At 46.1% G+C, this 22,934-nt stretch overlaps 1 protein-coding gene across 1 annotated transcript; it reads left to right on the top strand.

Annotated features, from left to right (window-relative positions):
* The first annotated feature begins 9,928 nt into the window (after positions 1-9,928).
* Positions 9,929-12,455, top strand: LOC127292845 (uncharacterized). Its single transcript, XM_051322353.1, has 5 exons — positions 9,929-10,211; positions 10,325-10,620; positions 10,723-11,115; positions 11,214-11,709; positions 11,804-12,455. Exons 1-5 carry the CDS (start codon positions 9,953-9,955, stop codon positions 12,295-12,297), a joined length of 1,938 nt encoding a protein of 645 aa, XP_051178313.1. The 5' UTR covers positions 9,929-9,952; the 3' UTR covers positions 12,298-12,455.
* The last annotated feature ends 10,479 nt before the right edge of the window (positions 12,456-22,934 follow it).

The raw sequence follows: 22,934 nt of genomic DNA, 5'->3' as shown, positions 1-22,934 counted from the left end.
TTTTGCGAGCTTGAAGAGGCTGCACCCTAGTCCTAAGGAAATAAGCGGTAATCTCAATACCGAAAGTTCCTTGCCGCGGGTGTTTTGTAGCTCGTGGATGCGAGTCATCAACGCCTCTGTCGCCAACTTCTCAGCATCAGTAGCTTCAGCATCCCAAGAATGGCGGCGAAGGATTTTGGCTTCTCCGTCAAAAGGGGCGATGTTTTCTTCCACTGGATTAGAGCTTTCTTCATGGATGTACAGCCACTTCTTCCGCCAACCTTGGACGGAGTCGGGAAATTTGACATCGAAATACTCGACATCAGAACGAACACAGATAACAACGCCGCCAATGTTATAGGCGACGTTGTGAGAGCCATTTCGGCGGATGCAGAAGATGCGCTTCCACAAAGCCCAATTGGGTTGGACCCCGAGGAAGCACTCACATAGTGTGATAAAAATCGAGATGTGGAGGATGGAATTGGGCGTCAGATGATGTAACTGAAGCCCATAGACAAAAAGGAGACCACGGAGAAACTCGTGGATTGGAGGAGAAAGACCTCGGATGAGGTGGTCAACGAAACTAACCCGATAGTCGATTGGAGGTTTCGGGTAGCTTTCCTCCTTGGGGAAATGGAGTGAGTCCTCCTTCTTGTTGAATCCCATTTTCCTCAGCAAGTTGATGTCTTGGGCAGAAATCTTGGATCTCTCCCACTCGGCGCTTCCCAGATCTGTTGTCGTCATCTTCGACTCCGGTGTGCTATGCCTACTCAAACGAACGCGTGGCGGCATCAATGGACTTGGCGACGAAGGGTGTGAGAGTAGTTGAGCGCTTGAAGCAATGGAAGCAATGGAGGATTTGCAGAGGAGGAGTAGAGATGTGGCGCGAGCGAAAGTGCTGAAGGAGGAAGACGATGGCTTTATGTAGTGGTGCGGCGAGTCGACACAGCCGTTGGATGGAAAAATTATGATGCAGATGGCAAACACGTGGACAAGGGGTAAAAATGGATTTTTACTGAGAAGTGAACGGACAGGCGATACAGTGCGTGTGCCGGAAAAAACGGACGACGTGTGTCCCCCACGTGCACGACGTGTCAATTGGATAGGAAAATTGGACCCACAAGGCAGAGAGAGAAGCGGTTCTCGCATATTCCCGATACAGTAATCGTGGCTATCGTAAGCAATGATGTCACCTTGACAAGAGAAATTTTCGACAAAGACGCATGACAAAAATTTCGACAGCAAAAGATTATTGATTATTTCGGGAGCCTTTGATCAAATACAAGTTTTTGCCCAAATGCTCGGGGGCTACTTTGAAACAAATGAAAAGTTTGAGAAAGACAAAATAGATATGGTGTGAGCCTATGATCAAATACAAATTATTTGCTCATAGCCTCGGGGGCTACTCCCATCGGGAGCGCTGTTCGCGCACCCGAGAGATTTGAAAATTTCGAAAGAGAAAGAAAATATAGCGGCATAAAATGTGGAGCCTACACCCAAGCACAAGTCCTTGGCTGTAGCCTCGGGGGCTACTCCCATCGGGAACGCTGTTCGCGTACCCGATGAAATTATATAAAAAAGAGAAGAAAGATAGAAGAACAAGAGAGTATATTTCGAGTTAAAGTAACTCTACATATACTCCCATCGGGAAAGCAATTTAAGTCATCCGTTGACTCAATAAAATGTGCCATTCCAACAGCCAAATAAGCACTCGACAATATATTCTCAGAACGCCAAAGTTGCAAACAATTTCTGAATGCCGCAAAACTTTGCGAAGGTAAGACCCCAGATCCGTTCTGAGTGGCGTGGCGCCGTCTCTGACGTCGGTTTGCTACTTTTATCCGTATCAACAGATACGAAGAAAAATCCTAACGGATGCGTTAGGTACCCGATAAAATATGACTGGGACTCGATAGAATGGTAAGACCTTAAGCGGCACCTGTCGAAGTTTACACCAGTATCCCGAGGTCATGTCCGGGGATGTGATCTTGAAGTAGGTTTTTGCGGATTGCCACTAGAGCAGTTAACTAGTACCTGATCCGTCAGATGAACTAGCCCCAATCACCATTATCCCTGTACAATATAGAAATTATTATGAAGAAATATAGAGAAGTTTAAAGTTATAGAGTAAATCTAAACAGTGGAGATTTTCCCCGATTCTGCGATTCAAGCAAAATCTCGGGGGCTACTGACATAGGCATCCCCAATGGGCCTGCCGAAGATAGTACCCGGGGTTTACTGAAGGCCCATGACTCGAAGAATAAGAAGAATCGGAAGCCCAAGTTGTTATTAAGGAAAGCTAGAGTTGTATTAGGAGATGATGTTTGTAATCTAGTGGGATGTGTTAGAAACCTTCCCGAACTCTGTAACTTGTACAATACGAATCCCTCGGCTCCACCTCCTATATAAGGGGGAGTTGAGGGACAAAGAAAGCATCAAATCTACATCAAGACAACCCTAGTTTTATATTCGTCGAGTACTTTTCGGCTGAAACCTTCGAGATCTACTTGCCCTCTACATCTAACTAAACCCTAGTCTACAATCCGTAGGCATTGACAAGTTGATACCTTGTCAGAGAGCCCTTTGGAGAGAGATCTAAACCCGCTCTTGCGAACGAGCATTCCATCATTTTCATCCCTTCTCTCATAGATACATTCCGCAACAAGGTGCCTTTTGTCACCACAATTGTAGCAAGATGATCTTTTTTTTCTCTCATAGATACACTCCGCAACAAGGTGCCTTGTGTCGCCACAATTGTAGCAAAATTGTATGGAGCTTTGTCTCTTGTATTCATTCCAAAAACTCTTGACGGCACGAGCCATGTGTTCACGATATTCGGCCTTGAGACCATCCGGACTCCACTCAATGGGATCCACATGGCTTTCACTAGCTCCATAGTCCTTCATTTTCAATGCAAAGTTGGGCTTGCGAGTATTGTGGGTGCAAGCAACACGGTCTTCCACATTCTCTTTAGATATGGCCATGTTGTTCACTTCATTGAAACGAGAGCTTTGGATGCTCTCATTCCCGAGGAAGAGCTTGTCAAGTTTATCCCATGCTTCCTTGGCGGTCTTGAGCGAGCGGATATGAGTGCAATCCTTGGGCGTGACGGCCATGTGAATCATATAGATGGCGGTGGTGTTGAGTTGACCATCCACGACCTCTCTTCTTGTCAAGTTCTTTGGGTCTCTTGGTGAATAGCCTTCCTTAATGATGCGCTAAAGCTTGGTAGACGCGCTGTGCACATAAGATTTCATCAAGAATTGCCAATTTTCAAAGTTATTGGATTCAAGTAGTGGTGGTGAGCCATGAGCCAAGATGCGAGGCATGGGTATTGGGACATTTAGGGAGTAATCACTTGGTGGGGGCACCGCATGATAACCTCCTAATTGTCCCTCAACCGGTGATTCATCCTTCCCTTTTGATGAAGTGGCAACGTCCTCAAGTTCCCCTTCTCGAGGTGGTTTTGTCGATTGCGCGACAAAATCAACAAGAGGAAGGGTGTTGACTTGTGGTGGAGGAACATCGACACTTGCCTTGGGGGTTGATTTGGGAGCAATCAACTCCATCATCATAGCCTTCAATTGAGATACAATGGATGACTCCAATTTCTTGAGGTCATCCAAAGTAGCCGGAGTGCTATCGACAATTGATAGTGGAGGTGATTGCTCACCGGGAAGGAACCCATTCTCTCCATTCTCTTGTTCGGCCATTTCTTAGGCGGTAAAGCCCAAGCAAGAAAACCTTGCTCTGATACCAATTGAATGGATCGTAGCGAACAAGAGGGGGGGTGAATGGGCGCTACGTCAAGTTTTAGCCTTTTGCAATTTTTAGTGTAACGGAAGATAAATATGATAGCTTTAGCGATGGCGGTGTTCCTACAATGATCCTAGACAAGTACAACAAGCAAAGGAACAATCACAAGATAGTAAGAGTAAGGAGCGGGACAACCGGAGGGCGCGGAGACGAGGCGAGGTTTTTTCCCGCAGTTCCTCCCACAAAAGGGAGTACGTCTGCGTTGAGGAGGTGCTATCCTCACACAAGAGACTAGACGGCCACACCACGAAGGAAGGCCTCACCTTCGAGAGAGTTCCACAAAGGTGCTCCCCCTTCTGCACTAAGGCACCGGTCGAGGCGGTGATTCCTTCACAAGGTTGGGGCGAGCTCCACACCACAAGGAGGCTCCCAACAACCCATGAAGATTGATTGGGTAGGAAGAGAGATCCACTAAGTTTGAGCTCAGCAACAATGGAGGAGAGAGAGAGAAGAGCTAAGGCTGGCTGGAGAAGAAGGGGCCTTTATATAGGTCCCTCCAAATCCAACCGTTACCTGCTGTTTTTGCCTAAGCGGTACTACCGCTTCTGGAAGCGGTACTACCGCTCTGAGTTCGAATCCCCACTGAACTTGTCCACGTGGACACATTGCGGTACTACTGCTTGCGGTACCGCTCGAGGTACCGCAACAGGGTCCAGAGCTTACTGGACTCGAAGCGGTACCGAAGCAGTACCACATCGGTACGACCGTAACGCGTTACAGTACTTGAGCGGTACCGTGGGCGGTACTACCGCTCTCAAGCGGTACTACCGCTCATGGTACCGTAAAGGTACCGTAACGGGTTCTGTGGGACATTTCCATATGCAATCCTCAGAGCGGTATCTCGGGCGGTACCAGTAGGGGTAGCGGTACTACCGCTCCTGGTACCGGTAGTACCGCAAAGACTAAAACAGCTTTTTCCTCTTTTCCTCTCGTACCATGTTACCTCACGACACACACACAAAACCAGAAAACCTAAGATCTACGCTTCAGTCTTCCGATCATAGTGTGTTCAGCGAGGGCACCGTACACCTACAAATCCATCAAAGATAATCTTTGTGCACGGTTAGAATTGTTCGAGTGTTGTTATCAAACACACAAAACAAGGGTCATAGATCTTGCTCTTACACTCGTACCGTGGTATGTCATCTCTTATGAACCATTCATATACTTGCAAACTAATTAGACGACATTCCACCGAGAGGGCCCAGAGTATATCTATCCGTCATCGGGATGGACAATATCCCACTCTTGATCCATATGCCTCAACTCATACTTTCCGAATACTTAATCCCACCTTTATAACCACCCATTTACGCAGTGGCGTTTGATGTAATCAAAGTACCCTTCCGGTATAAGTGATTTATATGATCTCATGGTCGAAGGACTAGGTAACTATGTATCGAAAGCTTATAGCAAATAGAACTTAATGACGTGATCATATGCTACGCTTATTTGGGTGTATGTCCATTACATCATTTATCAATGACATAACCTTGTTATTAATAACATCCAATGTTCATGATCATGAAACTATGATCATCTATTAATCAACAAGCTAGTTATACAAGAGGCTTACTAGGGACTCCTTGTTGTTTACATAACACACATGTATCAATGTTTCGGTTAATACAATTATAGCATGGTATGCAAACATTTATCATAAACATAAAGATATATAATAATCACTTTATTATTGCCTCTTGGGCATATCTCCAACACCTGGAGACCAAACCAACTAGTTTTGGTGGTCGAGCGACACCTTTTTTGTTATTTGGACACCATTCTTTCCTTTTTCTGGTCTCTTCTGAGATCTTATGTACATAAACTTTCTTTCCAAATCAAATTGAATGGCAGAGCACCTTCCTTACCCCTCAAATAAGGAAGAAATTGTAGACATTATTAAACATGAAATTCCTTAAAGTTTGACTACAATAACATTCAACTACTAAGGAGTAATTTTTCCCCATGAAAACACAATCGAACCCATGCTAAGAAGTAAGAAGAAACTAATATCTATTCAGGGATATTGAGATAAACTCACCAGCTAATCACATAATCTATATTGTTTGCCTGATTGCAAACACGCTTCTAGAAGTTCCATAAAACACCTTGCAACCAAAAAGCTGCCAAAGTGGAAGGGGTAGATCGGGAGATCAACAACATATCCTACTTTTGTGTGTTCAGTAGCATACACTTCCGTGGACCTGAAATTGTGGTAATCATGTACGGTACTGGCATGTTGGTGGCGGATAAATAATATAGGTGTGTGTTTATGTCGTCTATGCAGTTGACTATAGTATTCAAAAGTACCTAAATGACAAAGCTAAGACGATATCACAACTAGCTGAACAATTAGATGAAAAGGGGCATATTACTAAACATTTAAGAATGCATTCTCGCATGGTTAGAGCTCAGTGTGAGTAAATAGCTAAGACTCAATCCCTCTTACTTAAGAAAGAAGATTTTAAAAGAACTTTTGTTTCTAATGTTGTTACGGGAGGTGGTTGCCAAGTGCAGGGACCAAAAGGTCTGGATTGATATGAAGAACAAGCACAAAAGATAAAAGAAACTCAATAGATTAGTCAAGAAGAGGAAAATCTAGTTGATCCTCAAGATGATATTAAATTAGAAGCTCATATGAAGTAGAAGTCTCAATAGGAAGAAGGCTAAGTAGGAGAAACCGAGAAGAAGAATTGAATGACTCCGATGTAGAAACTGTGGATGGAAGGGAAAAAGCGGAACCCAACCGTGAGCAACCACAAGAGATAATAATAACCAAGGATAAATGAGCTACACAACCTCAAAAATAATAAGAATTCCCCAAGTAAGCATGAATCGTCTCCTAAGGTAAAAGAGAAACCAATGATGAAGGGGTCACTTCCATACCCTAAACGCTAGGAGAATCGGAATAAAATGAATTGTATAAATCATTTGCTCGAGCTTTATAAGATTTATGTTTGTTATTACCTTTGGCTGATGCTATTCCAGTTCCTACTTACTCTAAATTCCTGAGAGGGCTCCTAAATAGGAAGAAACAAGTTCTAGAATCAATTGCAGTTGTTACAAGTTACCCCTTGGAAGGTAGAACTCCAACCAAGATAGAACACCCATGTATACTTACAATAACTTGCGGCATTGGTAAGGAAACCATTCATAATGCTCTCTGTGATCTAGGAGCAAGGGAAAGTGTCATGCGGTGGAAATGGAGTGGTGATGAAAGGAGCGAGAAAATGTGGAGGTATATGGTTGGCAGAATAAATATAAATGATGAATTTAGGATGCATGAGTCACTCATGGAGCAGAGATAACTAAAGGAGGAGAGGAGATACATAAATGTGAAAACAATTTATGTGACTACGGCAAAGACAGGGGTAACAAAGTCAAAGGGTGAAATTTGATCGATCAGACCACTACCTGCAAGTATGGCAAGTACAACTTATAAAGCATAATGATATGTCTTTTAGTAATGTAAACATGGACAAATTATTAGTGGTGGTTATGTATCTCTGGAATAATTAACGGAAATATGTGTTCACCAACATAAATATCATCCACAAGGTATTTTCTAGAGCAGGGCGAGGACTAATAATTTGACACCATGGAAGAAGTTGAACTTCTTACCAAAGGTCAACATGTGGCAGTGTATCCTTCTCACATATTCTCTATCTATTAAGATTTAATACATATAGCAAAATGAGTCACAATACGATATCCACTCATAAAATTGTATCTCACTACATGATCATGTGAACCATATCCCAATTACCAATCCTACACATCCTTAGTTAAGTCCCTCTCGTAATTTTACATTATTTCCTCAATTCTTGCATATCCAGTTCATTTTTACATATTGCAAAAGTCCCCAAAAACATCACTTGTTACACACATAAATAAGGTGCATGTGAAATTTATGGTGTCTTTGTATCAAATGAGAAATCTAGTCATTCCAAAGACACCCTTGTTAGGTTAAACAAACAAGCGGAAATACATTTGCAAAACTATAAAACGAGCATGTGCACCTGTAGGACCATTAGTTCTTTTGGCGTTGTATTACAAGGGAGAATAATTGTGTTTTGGATAACTCGGATTTTTATTTTTATTTCTTGCTTTTTTATACAGTACTTTGTTCTTACAAAGAAACCTCCGGTTCTGACTGTTGCTCTTAGGAGAGCTATAGCTGCTACTAAAAGAGCAGACGAGGTAATTTAAATTATATTCCGCGGGGAAGAATTGAACACCCACAACTCAAGTATTAAATTCCAATCAGATTCTATGCTAATTACTGAATCTAGACCCCCTTTGTTCTTATTTTTTAGTTTTAGAGCAAATACACAAATTATTGTACTTCACTGCTGCTAAAAATCCTTCACCACCATCACATCCTATTTCAGCTCATGTAAGAGCATCTCCACCGGCAGTCCCCAAATAGTCGCCGGTAGGGGCGTCGGCATTGCCGTATGGGGGGCGCCGGCGTAGCATCCGCTATTTGTGGGTGCTGCTCCCACACCGGCGCCCCCCATACGCTAGCCCCGATAGATTTTGAAATTTAAAATGATATTTAAAAACCAAAATTCATACGAAATTTATACAAAAGTAGCTCGAATTTAAACATAACTAAAACTTAAACTTAATGTTGATCTACTGGCCGTCGGTTGGGGCGCTCGACGGCCTGCCTCGTCGTCGTTCTTCGCCATTGCCGCCTGCGTCCGTGCCCGCTTCTCCTCCCTTGCTTCACGCATCTGGGCTTGAAGCATGGCGGCCGACGTCGCAGGGGCTTGCCGGCTGCGCTGTCCCCGCGCTTCCAGCCTTTCCCGAGAAGCTTCGATCTCGGCGCGCCTCGCCTGCTGGCGGGCGAAAGCCTCGTAGTGGCGCTGAGCGTTGAGCTCTGCGAGCTTTTGTCGCTCCGCCTCCATGAGGCGGCGTCTCGCCTCCTCCGTGGCCGCTCGCTGGCGCGAGATCTCGAGGACGTGCTCGAGGTTCGCGTCATTGACGAAGTTGCGCTCCTCCTCCTTCAACCGCTGGTATCGTTGCGCGTTCAGCAACGCGAGGATCGCCGCCTGCTCCGGGTGGGCGGGGGCCTTCGGCGGCTCGCCCGACTGTGCTGCCTCTGCTTGCGCCTCTGCGACGTAGACCTCGTGCCACGCCGCGAACCGTGGGTCCTCGTCCTCGTCGGAGCTGTACTCCGCGTCGGCATGCAGCTCCGGCTGCGGCTGGAGTGGTGGTGGAGGCAGCGCGTGGCCGTTGAGGCCAAGCATCGAGTAGGTGGTCTTCAGATGGCGCGACATTTTGATGTGGAGAGGAGAGAATGGAGCGGCGGTGGTGGATGGCATCCGTAATATATAGCGGTGGCAACTACCCACATATAAGGCGACTGGACGCCGCGTGGCCAGTCGCAGCCCTCGTGGCCGCCTCGGTTTCCGCGTGGGAGACCATGAAACGCCGACGACCAACCTTCCCGCGTCGCGGTCGATGCGAACCGTCACGTCCTCTGCCTGACAAGGCGCCCCCACCCGCGAAAACCGTCGTTCCGTGAGGCGCCGGTGCGCCCGATTCGCGCCCTTGGCCAAGGGGACGACACGGGGATGCCGGCGATTCTATTGGGCTTGAAAAATACCTACAGTACAGGAGTGTATAGAATTCATCAAATTTACAAAGCTTGTCTTAGAACAAAGCTCTCATGCACTATACTTTAAATCGGAGCAAGTAATAAACTGGAACTTCAATGGTGTATTTAATTTAAGTGCATATAGTCGCCACGCCATTGTGAGTTTGTGACGTGTGGCACATTTTTCCCCCGAAAGTAATTTTTTTGTACTTAGAACATCTGTAAGGTTTTTGTTTTTTCCTTCTGAGAACTAGAACAGCCGTAAATGGGCATTCCGGGCCGCCGAATGCAACGAATACACAATTTGAGCCTAGGAAATGCAGGACCCAGGGAGGCGCCGTTCCCTCGATTTGTTGCAACGGTTCCATCGACGCGCACGGCTCGCCCTCGGCGCAAGACCGAGCCGCATGCCAAGAGATCAGATAACCACCGTGGAAACGGTCACCTCCACGTAGTCTCTCCTCTCCTGCATCCCGCACTATAAATTCACCAGCTCCTTCCGCCACTCCTCATCAGTCCTCACTTCACTTAGTTCTTCGCTACAGTTTGAAAATGGCAATGCTGGTTCCAAGGAACGGCTTCTCGCCGGCGGCGGCCAGGGTGGCGTGCCTCCTCCTCCTGCTGCTTGTTGCTGCCGCCGGTACCTCGGTGGCCGGTGCGGCGAACGTCAAGTACAAGGACCCGAAGCAGCCGATCCAGGAGCGCGTGGCGGATCTCGTCAGCCGCATGACGCTCGAGGAGAAGATCGGCCAGATGACGCAGATCGAGCGCGCCAACGCCTCCTCCTCCGTCATCCAGAAGTACTTCGTCGGTACGTGATCTGTCGCCGCCATGATCGATCCTAAATTTTTTTCGCTCGGATTCCTCACCGGCGATCGTGTTCATGTATGTAGCCCTCTAATTTAATGGGTGTGATTGCTGCAGGGAGCGTGCTGAGCGGCGGTGGCAGCCCGCCGTCGGAGAAGGCGTCAGCGGCGACGTGGCAGCAGATGATCACCAAGATGCAGAAGGCGGCGCTCAAGACCCGCCTCGGCATCCCCATCATCTACGGCATCGACGCCGTGCACGGCAACAACAACGCCTACAACGCCACCATCTTCCCGCACAACATCGGCCTGGGCGCCACCCGGGACGCCAGCCTCGTCAAGCTCATCGGCCGGGCCACGGCGCTGGAGACCAGGGCCACCGGCATCCCCTACGCCTTCGCTCCATGTGTCGCGGTAAGTAATCCATCAATCCATCCGTCACTGTATACATATATTGTGATTTGTGAAGGATCAATCAATCAACCTTTTACATATGTGTGTTTGCGATGCGTGCAGGTTTGCCGTGATCCTAGATGGGGCCGGTGCTACGAGAGCTTCAGCGAGGACACGAAGCTGGTGCAGCTGATGACGGCGTCCGTGGTGACCGGACTGCAGGGCGACGTCTCCAGTCGGCACCCCAAGGGCATCCCCGCCGTGGCCGGGTCCAAGAACGTGGCCGGGTGCGCCAAGCACTACGTCGGCGACGGCGGGACGAAGCGCGGGATAAACGAGAACAACACGGTGATGAACTTCCACGACCTCATGCGTATCCACATGCCGCCCTACGACGACGCCGTCATCAAGGGCATCTCCTCCATCATGATCTCCTACTCCAGCTGGAACGGCGTCAAGATGCACGAGAACAAGTTCCTCATCACCCAGATCCTCAAGGAAAGGATGCACTTCAGGGTAATTCATTCATTCATTCATCTGCATTTTCGTTTGGAGTGAGTTTGCGATCGATCTGAAGGAAGCAACTAATTGGGTGTACGCGCATCATAATGCAGGGGTTCGTGATCACGGACTGGCAGGCGGTGGACAGGATCACGAATCCGCCGCACCAGCACTACTACCACTCCATCCAGGAGACGCTCCATGCCGGCATCGACATGGTCATGGTCCCCTACGACTACACCGAGTTCGTCGCCGACGTCATCTCGCAGGCCAAGAACGGCTCCATCAAGATGGACAGGATCAACGACGCCGTCAGCCGGATCCTCAGGGTCAAGTTCACAATGGGCCTCTTCGAGGACCCCCTGCCCGACCACCGCCTCACCGACCACCTCGGCAGCAAGGCGCACCGTGAGCTCGCGCGCGACGCCGTCCGTAAGTCGCTCGTGCTGCTCAAGAACGGCAAAAAGGACGGGCCGCCGGTGCTGCCGCTGTCCAAGAATGCCAAGAAGATCCTCGTCGCCGGCAGCCACGCCCACGACCTCGGCCTCCAGTGCGGTGGCTGGACAAACACGTGGCAGGGACACGCCGGAAACAACATCACTGGCCAGGGTTCGCATGCATGCCTCACAAATTAATCTCATGAACAGATTTATTCCTCTGTCTTCTTTAATACTGAATTGTGGACGTCGACGCGGACATGCAGGTACCACGATCCTGGAGGCGGTCAAGTCGGCCGTGAGCAACAAGACGGTGATCGAGTTCACGGAGCACCCGGACAAGGACTCCATCTCCAAGGGCAAGGACCAGTACGACTACGCCGTCGTCGTGGTGGGCGAGCCGCCCTATGCCGAGACTGCCGGCGACAACCAGAACCTCACCATCCCATCCCCGGGGCCCGACGTCATCAGGGACGTCTGCGAGCTCGTCAAGTGCGTCGTGGTCCTCGTCTCGGGCCGCCCGCTCGTCATCGAGCCCTACCTCGACACCATGGACGCCTTCGTCGCCGCGTGGCTGCCGGGCACCGAGGGCCACGGCGTCGCCGACGTGCTCTTCGGGGACTACGGCTTCACGGGGAAGCTGCCGCGCACCTGGTTCAGGTCCGTCGACCAGCTGCCCATGAACTACGGCGACAAGCTCTACGACCCGCTCTTCCCCTTCGGCTACGGACTCACCACCAAGCCCGTCACGGACAGCTAGGAATTTAGGTTTCTTTTCCGTAGTGTGCCATTAATGAGTGAGAAACCCTCGAAAAAAAAATGAACGAGAGGGAATGGGAATAATTCACGAGGATTTGGGTCGGCCTTAGCCGTGCAACTTAGTTACGAACTTTTGATGAGGATTTTACTGAGCTTAAATCTATAGTGGTATCCAATTTTTGTCTATCTTGAAATCATCTATAGCATTTCGATTCTCACTCAGACGCAAAGCTCTTTTGGGCGCCGCCTGACGGCAAAGCTCCCTTCTTCCTCGTGCAAACGCATATAGGACATCGACTTAATTGATAGCACGTGCGTAGTTCGTTGCCTGCGTATCACCTCTGGTCGCACAAATAAATCACGAAGGAAGAAAGGAAAGAAAAACTGGTCTTAGATTACGACAAAAGAAAGGAAAATTGCAATCGTAATTAATCTTGCTTTCCAAAACAGAATTTCTGTGCGCTCCTCCCTCCAACACGTCATTTGCTGTATGCCTGTTAACGGATAGAGATCATGCACCACAAAGGAAATATAAAATTATAATAATTAATTCTATGCAATTTACTGCCATGTTTGAAGGAATGGGAGTCTTCTGACGGTCATATATATAATATACTTCTACGTGCCATGGCCTATCATGGTATTTTGTAGCAGGTATCGTCTCCTGGGTTTCCCTCGACACAGATGTCCATGCAGTTGAACAATATTTTCACATGCACTTGTTTGGAGTATGCTTTTGATGCAGCCACTACAGAGGCACTGACAATAAAGCATGGTTTATAATCTTGCAAATCAATTAGGGGCAAACAAGTTGATAGTTCAATCTGATTGCTAGGAGATGGTAGAGACTATGCAGGAGAGAGAACACGCCGCTGCAGCAACTGCATCTATTGTCGAAGATATATACTCCCTCTAGTCTCTTTTAATTGACTCGGATTTAGCATAACTTTATACTAAATCCGAGTCAATTAAATAGGACCGGAGGGAGTACATTTGTATCTAGGCTACATCGTTCTCTAGAGTAGAATTTAATTATTACCCTAGAGAAGCACATTTTGTTGCCCATTTGTTACCTAAGGAGGTGGATTCCCAGCCGAATTTTTTGTTTGAGGATCCAACAGGTTTCGTTGTTCCGTTGTTAGTTGACGATGTAAGTGTTGATTTGATTAATAAATACCCGCAATAGAGTCTTGCTTGCCCTCAAAAGGAACTTAAACAATATTTTTCATATAAAAGTTAGTCTGTGTACAGGGTCTACCGAACGCGAAAATCGAAAATGGATCTCCCCGTTAGAGATGGCCTAATGTCGTGTTGCTGCCGGCTAGACCGAACTTGGGGAAGGTCAGCCGCTCGAAGTGATATCCGGAAATTTCTTGCTAATGTCCTAGCGCTACCGAACAACCATTCCGCCCGCATACGCGCATTAGTGGGCTGTCCCATTTAGTTTCCTAGGTTCGGTCGATTAGTTCCTTTCATTTCACTAGATCCTTTATTTTATGTTTTATTTCATTTTTATATGATCTTCACACTTTTTATTTTATTTCCTTTATTTTAAATCATGTTTTGTCATGATTTTATTTCTTCTTTTGTATAATTTGATTTTTGTTCAATAGATGATTTTTTTTTTTTGAAACACTTACATTTTTAAGGTTCAAGTTGATATCAGTTTCTTCACGTGTTCAAATTTGTTCTTCCATGCTCTATTTTTATCTTCCATGCTGTCATGATTCTTTACATGGACTCCAGAGTTTGTTCGTCTAAGCCCAGTTCACTTTGCATACATAATTTGTTCAACGGTTCCTATTATTTCTTTCCCGCATTTAGTTGTTTTGTTTCACGTGTAGATTCAATTTGTTCGTCCGTGCAATAAGCTTTGTCCCCAACAACCATCGAGTGATTTCGCTGTATGCAGTCTAGCTAGTATTTTGTTTGATGTGAAGTTGAGGTTTGTTCCTTGTAGGCTGTACCTTTGTTATATCTGCAGTTGTTATAAACTGGTTTGGATGTACTCCTACATCTCATTTTTGAGCTTCTAAGTTGAAGAAGCACAAGACGTGGTTGAAAAAACAAATAGGGGAGCTTCATGCATATGGGCCCGTTAGTAAGTTTATCTGGGCCTGGTAGGCTGTCTCCAGGCCCAGTTTCCATAGACTTGGGCCGAGGGTTAGGCCCATCCGGCCCGGCAGGCGATGTAGTGTGTGGCTTAACGCTTTTAAGTGGATGCAAACGCTGGAGAGTGGTGACGACTGACCGGCAGTGCATTTTCTTCGCTCAGGACTGATGGCACGGACACCTATGGCTTCCCTTAGAGCATCTCCACTCATGCCCCGGAAGCTCCTCAGGGTCTCTTTTTTTATCCGGATGGACGAAACTGATCCAGTTAGAGCATCCCCACTCGTTGGCGCTCCCCACGCCCAAATCCGGCGAAATTTTCGTCCGGATTGGAGGAAGATTTGGCGTGGGGAGGAGTAGTTTCCCAGTCGTGTGCTCCCCAAGCGGCGTTTCTCGGGGAAAAAGAGGATGGCTCGGGGAATCCGGACGAAAGAGGAGACACGTGGGCGTGGGTGGTTGGTTTAGCTTCATCCGGAGTCCCCGAGCGCTCCCCGGGGGGCCGGGGATGGCATGGGGAGTCCGGACGAAAATAGGCTCAAATCCGGACCAAAACGAGGAACCGGGGGCCTGACTGGGCCGTTTTTCGCCGTCCGGATGAAAAAATGTGGCCGTGGGGGGCTCTGTGGGGAGACGAGTGGAGATGCTCTTACGCCCACAACTTCTTGTTTTCGTCCGGATTTGGGCCTAAATCTGTCCGGACTCCCCATGCCATCCTCGGTTTCCCGGGGTGCTGCCGGGGACTCCGGATGGAGCAAATTTCGCGCTCTGGCCCGCGTGTCAGTGAAGATTCCACGCTCTGGCCCGCGCAAATTCCCCGGGACGGCTGGAAAATCGTTGCTCCCCATACTAAAAATAGATCTAATCCGGACGAATTTTCATCCGGATTATGGCCCGGGGGCCTCCAACGGATGGGGATGCTCTTATGCATGCGACTGTGTCGTCTTCCTCGCTGTTTCTTCCACTCCCAAGTACGGAGTAAGAGCATCTCCACTCGTTTGGCCTTCCCACGCCGAAATCCGGGGTAAATTTCGTTCGGATTGGACGTAAAAAAGGCGTGGGGAGGGCCAGTTTCCCAGCTGCGATCTCAGGCGAAGACGGCGATCTAATTTTGAAAAACGAAAACTTGACGAAATACGGCTAAAAAGATTGAATTTAGACTAAATTTAATGATATTTACTATATACAGGGCGAAGTTCATACATAGAGGCCGAAGTGTAGTCCTTGTCGTCGTCGCCGCCATCATCGTCGGAGCCGTCGTCGTCGAAACGCGGCGCCGCCGCCGCCTGGCTGCTGGTGCCCTGGCCGGGGTCTCCCCACCGGCCACTGTTGCGCGGCGGGGACGGCGAGGGCTTGTACCACTTATCGTAGGACTCTGCTAGCGTGTAGTTGACGTGGGCGTAGTAGCTTCCTTGTGACGGTAAAGCACTCGTCTGTTGGGAACCCCAAGAGGAAGGTATGATGTGTACAGCAGCAAGTTTTCCCTCAGTAAGAAACCAAGGTTTATCGAACCAGTAGGAGCCAAGAAGCACGTTGAAGGTTGATGGCGGCGAGATGTAGTGCGGCGCAACACCAGGGATTCCGGCGCCAACGTGGAACCTGCACAACACAACCAAAGTACTTTGCCCCAACAAAACAGTGAGGTTGTCAATCTCACCGGCTTGCTGTAACAAAGGATTAGATGTATAGTGTGGATGATGATTGTTTGCAGAAAATAGTAGAACAAGTATTGCAGTAGATTGTATTCGATGTAAAAGAATGGACCGGGGTCCACAGTTCACTAGAGGTGTCTCTCCCATAAGATAAATAGCATGTTGGGTGAACAAATTACAGTTGGGCAATTGACAAATAGAGAGGGCATGACAATGCACATACATGACATGATGAGTATTGTGAGATTCAATTGGGCATTACGACAAAGTACATAGACCGCTATCCAAAGATGCATCTATGCCTAAAAGTCCACTTTCGTGTTATCATCCGAACCCCTTCCGGTATTAAGTTGCAAACAACAGACAATTGCATTAAGTATGGTGCGTAATGTAATCAATAACTACATCCTCGGACATAGCATCAATGTTTTATCCCTAGTGGCAACAGCACATCCACAACCTTAGAACTTTCATCACCTGTCCTGCATTTAATGGAGGTATGAACCCACTATCGAGCATAAATACTCCCTCTTGGAGTTACTAGCAAAAACTTGGCCAGAGCCTCTACTAATAACGGAGAGCATGCAAGATCATAAACAACACATAGGTAATAGATTGATAATCAACATAACATAGTATTCTCTATCCATCGGATCCCAACAAACACAACATATAGCATTACAGATAGATGATCTTGATCATGTTAGGCAGCTCACAAGATCCGACAATGAAGCACATGAGGAGAAGACGACCATCTAGCTACTGCTATGGACCCATAGTCCAGGGGTGAACTACTCACTCATCAATCCGGAGGCGACCATGGCGGTGTAGAGTCCTCCGGGAGATGATTCCCCTCTCCGGCAGGGTGCCGGAGGCGATCTCCTGAATCCCCCGAGATGGGATTGGCGGCGGCGGCGTCTCTGGAAGGTTTTCCGTATCGTGGCTCTCGGTACTGGGGGTTTCGTGATGAAGCCTTTAAGTAGGCGGAAGGGCAGGTCAGGGGGCGTCGCGAGGGGCCCAGGAGACAGGTCGGCGCGGCCAAGGGTGGGGCCGCGCCGCCTACCCTCCTGGCCACCTCGTGGCCCCACTTCGTTGACTCTTCGGTCTTCTGGAAGCTTCGTGGCAAAATAGGACCACCGCGTTGATTTCGTCCAATTCCGAGAATATTTCCTTACTAGGATTTCTGAAACCAAAAACAGCAAAACAAAGAATCGGCTTTTCGGCATCTCGTTAATAGGTTAGTGCCGGAAAATGCATAATAATGACATATAATGTGTATAAAACATGTGAGTATCATCATAAAAGTAGCATGTAACATAAGAAATTATAGATACGTTTAAGACGTATCAAGCATCCCCAAGCTTAGTTCCTACTCGTCCCGAGTAGGTAAACGATAACAAAGATAATTTCTTAAGTGACAATGCTACCAACATAATCTTGATCAATACTATTGTAAGCACATGTAATGAATGCAGCGATTTGAAACAATGGTAAATGACATGAGTAAACAATTGAATCATAAAGCAAAGACTTTTCATGAATAGTACTTCAAAACAAGCATCAATAAGTCTTGCATAAGAGTTAACTCATAAAGCAATAATTCAAAGTAAAGGTATTGAAGCAACACAAAGGAAGATGAAGTTTCAGCGGTTGCTTTCAACTTGTAACATGTATATCTCATGGATATTGTCAATGTAAAGTAATATAACAAATGCAATATGCAAGTATGTAGGAATCAATGCACAGTTCACACAAGTGTTTGCTTCTTGAGGTGGAGAGAGATAGGTGAACTGACTCAACATAAAAGTAAAAGAATGGCCCTTCGCAGAGGGAAGCATTGATTGCTATATTTGTGCTAGAGCTTTGGTTTTGAAAACAAGAAACAATTTTGTCAACGGTAGTAATAAAGCATATGAGTTATGTAAATTATATCCTACAAGTTGCAAGCCTCGTGTATAGTATACTAATAGTGCCCGCACCTTGTCCTAATTAGCTTGGATTACCGGGATTATCATTGCAATACACATGTTTTAACCAAGTGTCACAAAGGGGTACCTCTATGCCGCCTGTACAAAGGTCTAAGGAGAAGGTTCGCATTGGATTTCTCTCTTTTGATTATTCTCAACTTAGACATCCATACCGGGACAACATAGACAACAGATAATGGACTCCTCTTTTATGCATAAGCATGTAGCAACAATTAATGTTCTCATATGAGAATGAGGATATATGTCCAAAACTGAAACTTCCACCATGATTCATGGCTTTAGTTAGCGGCCCAATGTTCTTCTCTAACAGTATGCATGCTCTAACCATTAAATAAGTGGTAAATCGCCCTTACTTCAGACAAGACGGACATGCATAGCAACTCACATGATATTCAACAAAGAGTAGTTGATGGCGTCCCCAGAAACATGGTTATCGCACAACAAGCAACTTAATAAGAGATAAAGTGCATAAGTACATATTCAATACCACAATAGTTTTTAAGCTATTTGTCCCATGAGCTATATATTGTAAAGGTGAAGAATGGAAATTTTAAAGGTAGCACTCAAGCAATTTACTTTGGAATGGCGGAGAAATACCATGTAGTAGGTAGGTATGGTGGACACAAATGGCATAGTGGTTGGCTCAAGGATTTTGGATGCATGAGAAGTATTCCCTCTCGATACAAGGTTTAGGCCAGCAAAGTTATTTGAAACAAACACAAGGATGAACCGGTGCAGCAAAACTCACATAAAAGACATATTGTAAACATTATAAGACTCTATACCGTCTTCCTTGTTGTTCAAACTCAATACTAGAAATTATCTAGACCTTAGAGAAACCAAACATGCAAATCAGATTTTAGCATGCTCTATGTATTTCTTCATTAATAAGTGCAAAGTATATGATGCAAGAGCTTAAACATGAGCACAACAATTGCCAAGTATCACCTTATTCAAGATATTATACTAATTACCACATATATCATTTTCCAATTCCAACCATATAATAATTTAACGAAGAAGAAACTTTCGCCATGAATACTATGAGTAAAGCCTAAGGACATACTTGTCCATATGCAACAGCGGAGCGTGTCTCTCTCCCACACATTGAATGCTAGGATCCATTTTATTCAAACAAAACAGAAACAAAAACAACCCGACGCTCCAAGCAAAGTACATAAGATGTGACGGAATAAAAATATAGTTTCACTAGAGGAACCTGATAATGTTGTCGATGAAGAAGGGGATGCCTTGGGCATCCCCAAGCTTAGACGCTTGAGTCTTCTTGATATATGCAGGGGTGAACCACCGGGGCATCCCCAAGTTTAGAGCTTTCACTCTCCTTGATCATAGTCTATATCATCCTCCTCTCTTGATCCTTGAAAACTTCCTCCACACCAAACTCAAAACAAACTCATTAGAGGGTTAGTGCACAATCAAAATTAACATATTCAGAGGTGACACAATCATTCTTTATACTTCTGGACATTGCACAAAGCTACTGAATGTCAATGGAATCGAAAAATCCATCAAGCATGACAAAACAGGCAATGCAAAATAAAAGGCAGAATCTGTCAAAACAGAACAGTTCGTAAAGACGTATTTTTAACAGGTACCAGACTTGCTCAGATGAGAAAACTTAAAACTAATGAAAGTTGCGTACATATCTGAGGATCACTCACGTAAATTGGCATAATTTTCTGAGTTACCTACAGAGAATTAGACCCAGATTCGTGACAGCAAAGAAAACTGTTTCTGCGCAGTAATCCAAATCTAGTATCATCCTTCTATTAGAGACTTTACTTGGCACAACAATGCAATAAAACTAAGATAAGGAGAGATTGCTACAGTAGTAAACAACTTCCAAGACTCAAATATAAAACAAAATTACTGTAGTAAAATCATGGGTTGTCTCCCATAAGCGCTTTTCTTTAACGCCTTTCAGCTAGGCGCAGAAAGTGTGTATCAAGTATTATCAAGAGATGGTGCATCAACCTTACCTTGGGCTTTGCCCTTACCTTTCTTGTTCTTTTTCTTACCCTTTGCTTTAGGGAATATATGTCTTCCCCCTGGTGTAGAGGTGAATTTCATGGTGCCTTCTCCCATATCTATGACTGCTCCCAATAGTTTCAGCAGGGATCTTCCAATTGTGATTTGTCCTGTTCCTGCACATTCAATAACAAGATAATCAATGGATATTGTTCTTCCAAGAATGGTTGTATGCACACCTGCAGCTATTCCCTTAGGGTTTATAACAGAGTTATTCCTTCTCCCCCTTCAACGAAATCCCAAAGTTTCAAAGATTCATGAATACTCTTAGGCATTAGGCAAAATTCAGACATAATATCACAATTGGCATGAAGAGTTTGGTCACCGATAACAATTTTAATAGTAGGATCCCATAATGAAGGTTCAGAGTTCACTAAAACTTGATCAAGACGGTTACGAACATATCTATAATTTTCATTCAAGCAAGATGCACTTGTCTCAAGAGTGTTTAATCTATTATAAATGCTAATAAGGGCTGAATCAAAGTTATTAGCTGAATCATGCGATGCAACCAACTTCTTTATGGCATTAAAAGCTTGATCCCCATTGCAATGAAGGAAATCTCCTCCCACTAAAGCATCCAAAGCATATCTATAGCGAATCATAAGCCCAAAATAAAAGTTACTAAGGAGTAAACTTAGAGTCATTTGTGGTTCAGTTTTGCGATAAGAAGTAAACATTCTGGACCAAGCATCTTTAAAACTCTCCTCATCCCCTTGTTTAAAAGTGAAGACTAATTCTTCAGGTGAAGAAGTAACAAGTGCAGAACTAGACATGGTAACAAAAATAAAATGCAAGTAACTAATTTTTTTGTGTTTTTGATATAGCAAACAAGATAGTAAATAAAATAAAACTAGCAACTAATTTTTTTTGTGTTTTGATTTAGTGCAGCAAACAAAGTAGTAAATAAAATAAAGCAAGACAAAAACAAAGTAAAGAGATTGGATTGTGAAGACTCCCCTTGCAGCGTGTCATGATCTCCCCGGCAACGGCGCCAGAAAATATGCTGCTAGCGTGTAGTTGACGTGGGCGTAGTAGCTTCCTTGTGACGGTAAAGCACTCGTCTGTTGGGAACCCCAAAAGGAAGGTATGATGTGTACAGCAACAAGTTTTCCCTCAGTAAGAAACCAAGGTTTATCGAACCAGTAGGAGCCAAGAAGCACGTTGAAGGTTGATGGCGGTGAGATGTAGTGCGGCGCAACACCAGGGATTCCGGCGCCAACGTGGAACCTGCACAACACAACCAAAGTACTTTGCCCCAACGAAACAGTGAGGTTGTCAATCTCACCGGCTTGCTGTAACAAAGGATTAGATGTATAGTGTGGATGATGATTGTTTGCAGAAAATAGTAGAACAAGTATTGCAGTAGATTGTATTCGATGTAAAAGAATGGACCGGGGTCCACAGTTCACTAGAGGTGTCTCTCCCATAAGATAAATAACATGTTGGGTGAACAAATTACAGTTGGGCAATTGACAAATAGAGAGGGCATGACAATGCACATACATGACATGATGAGTATTGTGAGATTCAATTGGGCATTACGACAAAGTACATAGACCGCTATCCAGCATGCATCTATGCCTAAAAAGTCCACTTTCAGGTTATCATCCGAACCCCTTCCAGTATTAAGTTGCAAACAACAGACAATTGCATTAAGTATGGTGCGTAATGTAATCAATAACTACATCCTCGGACATAGCATCAATGTTTTATCCCTAGTGGCAACAGCACATCCACAACCTTAGAACTTTCTGTCACTGTCCCAGATTTAATGGAGGCATGAACCCACTATCGAGCATAAATACTCCCTCTTGGAGTTACTAGCAAAAACTTGGTCAGAGCCTCTACTAATAACGGAGAGCATGCAAGATCATAAACAATACATAGGTAATAGATTGATAATCAACATAACATAGTATTCTCTATCCATCGGATCCCAACAAACACAACATATAGCATTACAGATAGATGATCTTGATCATGTTAGGCAGCTCACAAGATCCGACAATGAAGCACATGAGGAGAAGACGACCATCTAGCTACTGCTATGGACCCATAGTCCAGGGGTGAACTACTCACTCATCAATCCGGAGGCGACCATGGTGGTGTAGAGTCCTCCGGGATATGATTCCCCTCTCCGGCAGGGTGCCGGAGGCGATCTCCTGAATCCCCCGAGATGGGATTGGCGGCGGCGGCGTCTCTGGAAGGTTTTCCGTATCGTGGCTCTCGGTACTGGGGGTTTCGTGACGAAGGCTTTAAGTAGGCGGAAGGGCAGGTCAGGGGGCGTCGCGAGGGGCCCAGGAGACAGGTCGGCGCGGCCAAGGGTGGGGCCGTGCCGCCTACCCTCCTGGCCACCTCGTGGCCCCACTTCGTTGACTCTTCGGTCTTCTGGAAGCTTCGTGGCAAAATAGGACCCTGGCGTTGATTTCGTCCAATTCCGAGAATATTTCCTTACTAGGATTTCTGAAACCAAAAACAGTAGAAAACAAAGAATCGGCTCTTCGGCATCTCGTTAATAGGTTAGTGCCGGAAAATGCATAATAATGACATATAATGTGTATAAAACATGTGAGTATCATCATAAAAGTATCATGGAACATAAGAAATTATAGATACGTTTGAGACGTATCAGACTCCTCGAGGTCGATGACGGGGACGGGGACACCAGATGGAGGAGTTGCAGGCCGGCGGTAGCGAGCGACCTGCTCGAGGAGCCGAGCCTGCCGCTCCGCCTCCTCCTTCTCCCACTGCTCCCTCGACCAGGCGCAGGCCTGGTCGAGGGGCATGGCGTTGTCGGTGGGGACGAGGTCCTGGAGGGACCTCGCCATGACGGCCTC

The sequence above is a fragment of the Lolium perenne genome, chromosome 4 (assembly GCF_019359855.2).
Source record: "Lolium perenne isolate Kyuss_39 chromosome 4, Kyuss_2.0, whole genome shotgun sequence".
Taxonomy (NCBI): domain Eukaryota; kingdom Viridiplantae; phylum Streptophyta; class Magnoliopsida; order Poales; family Poaceae; genus Lolium; species Lolium perenne.
This window is presented reverse-complemented; position numbering and strand designations above follow the sequence as displayed.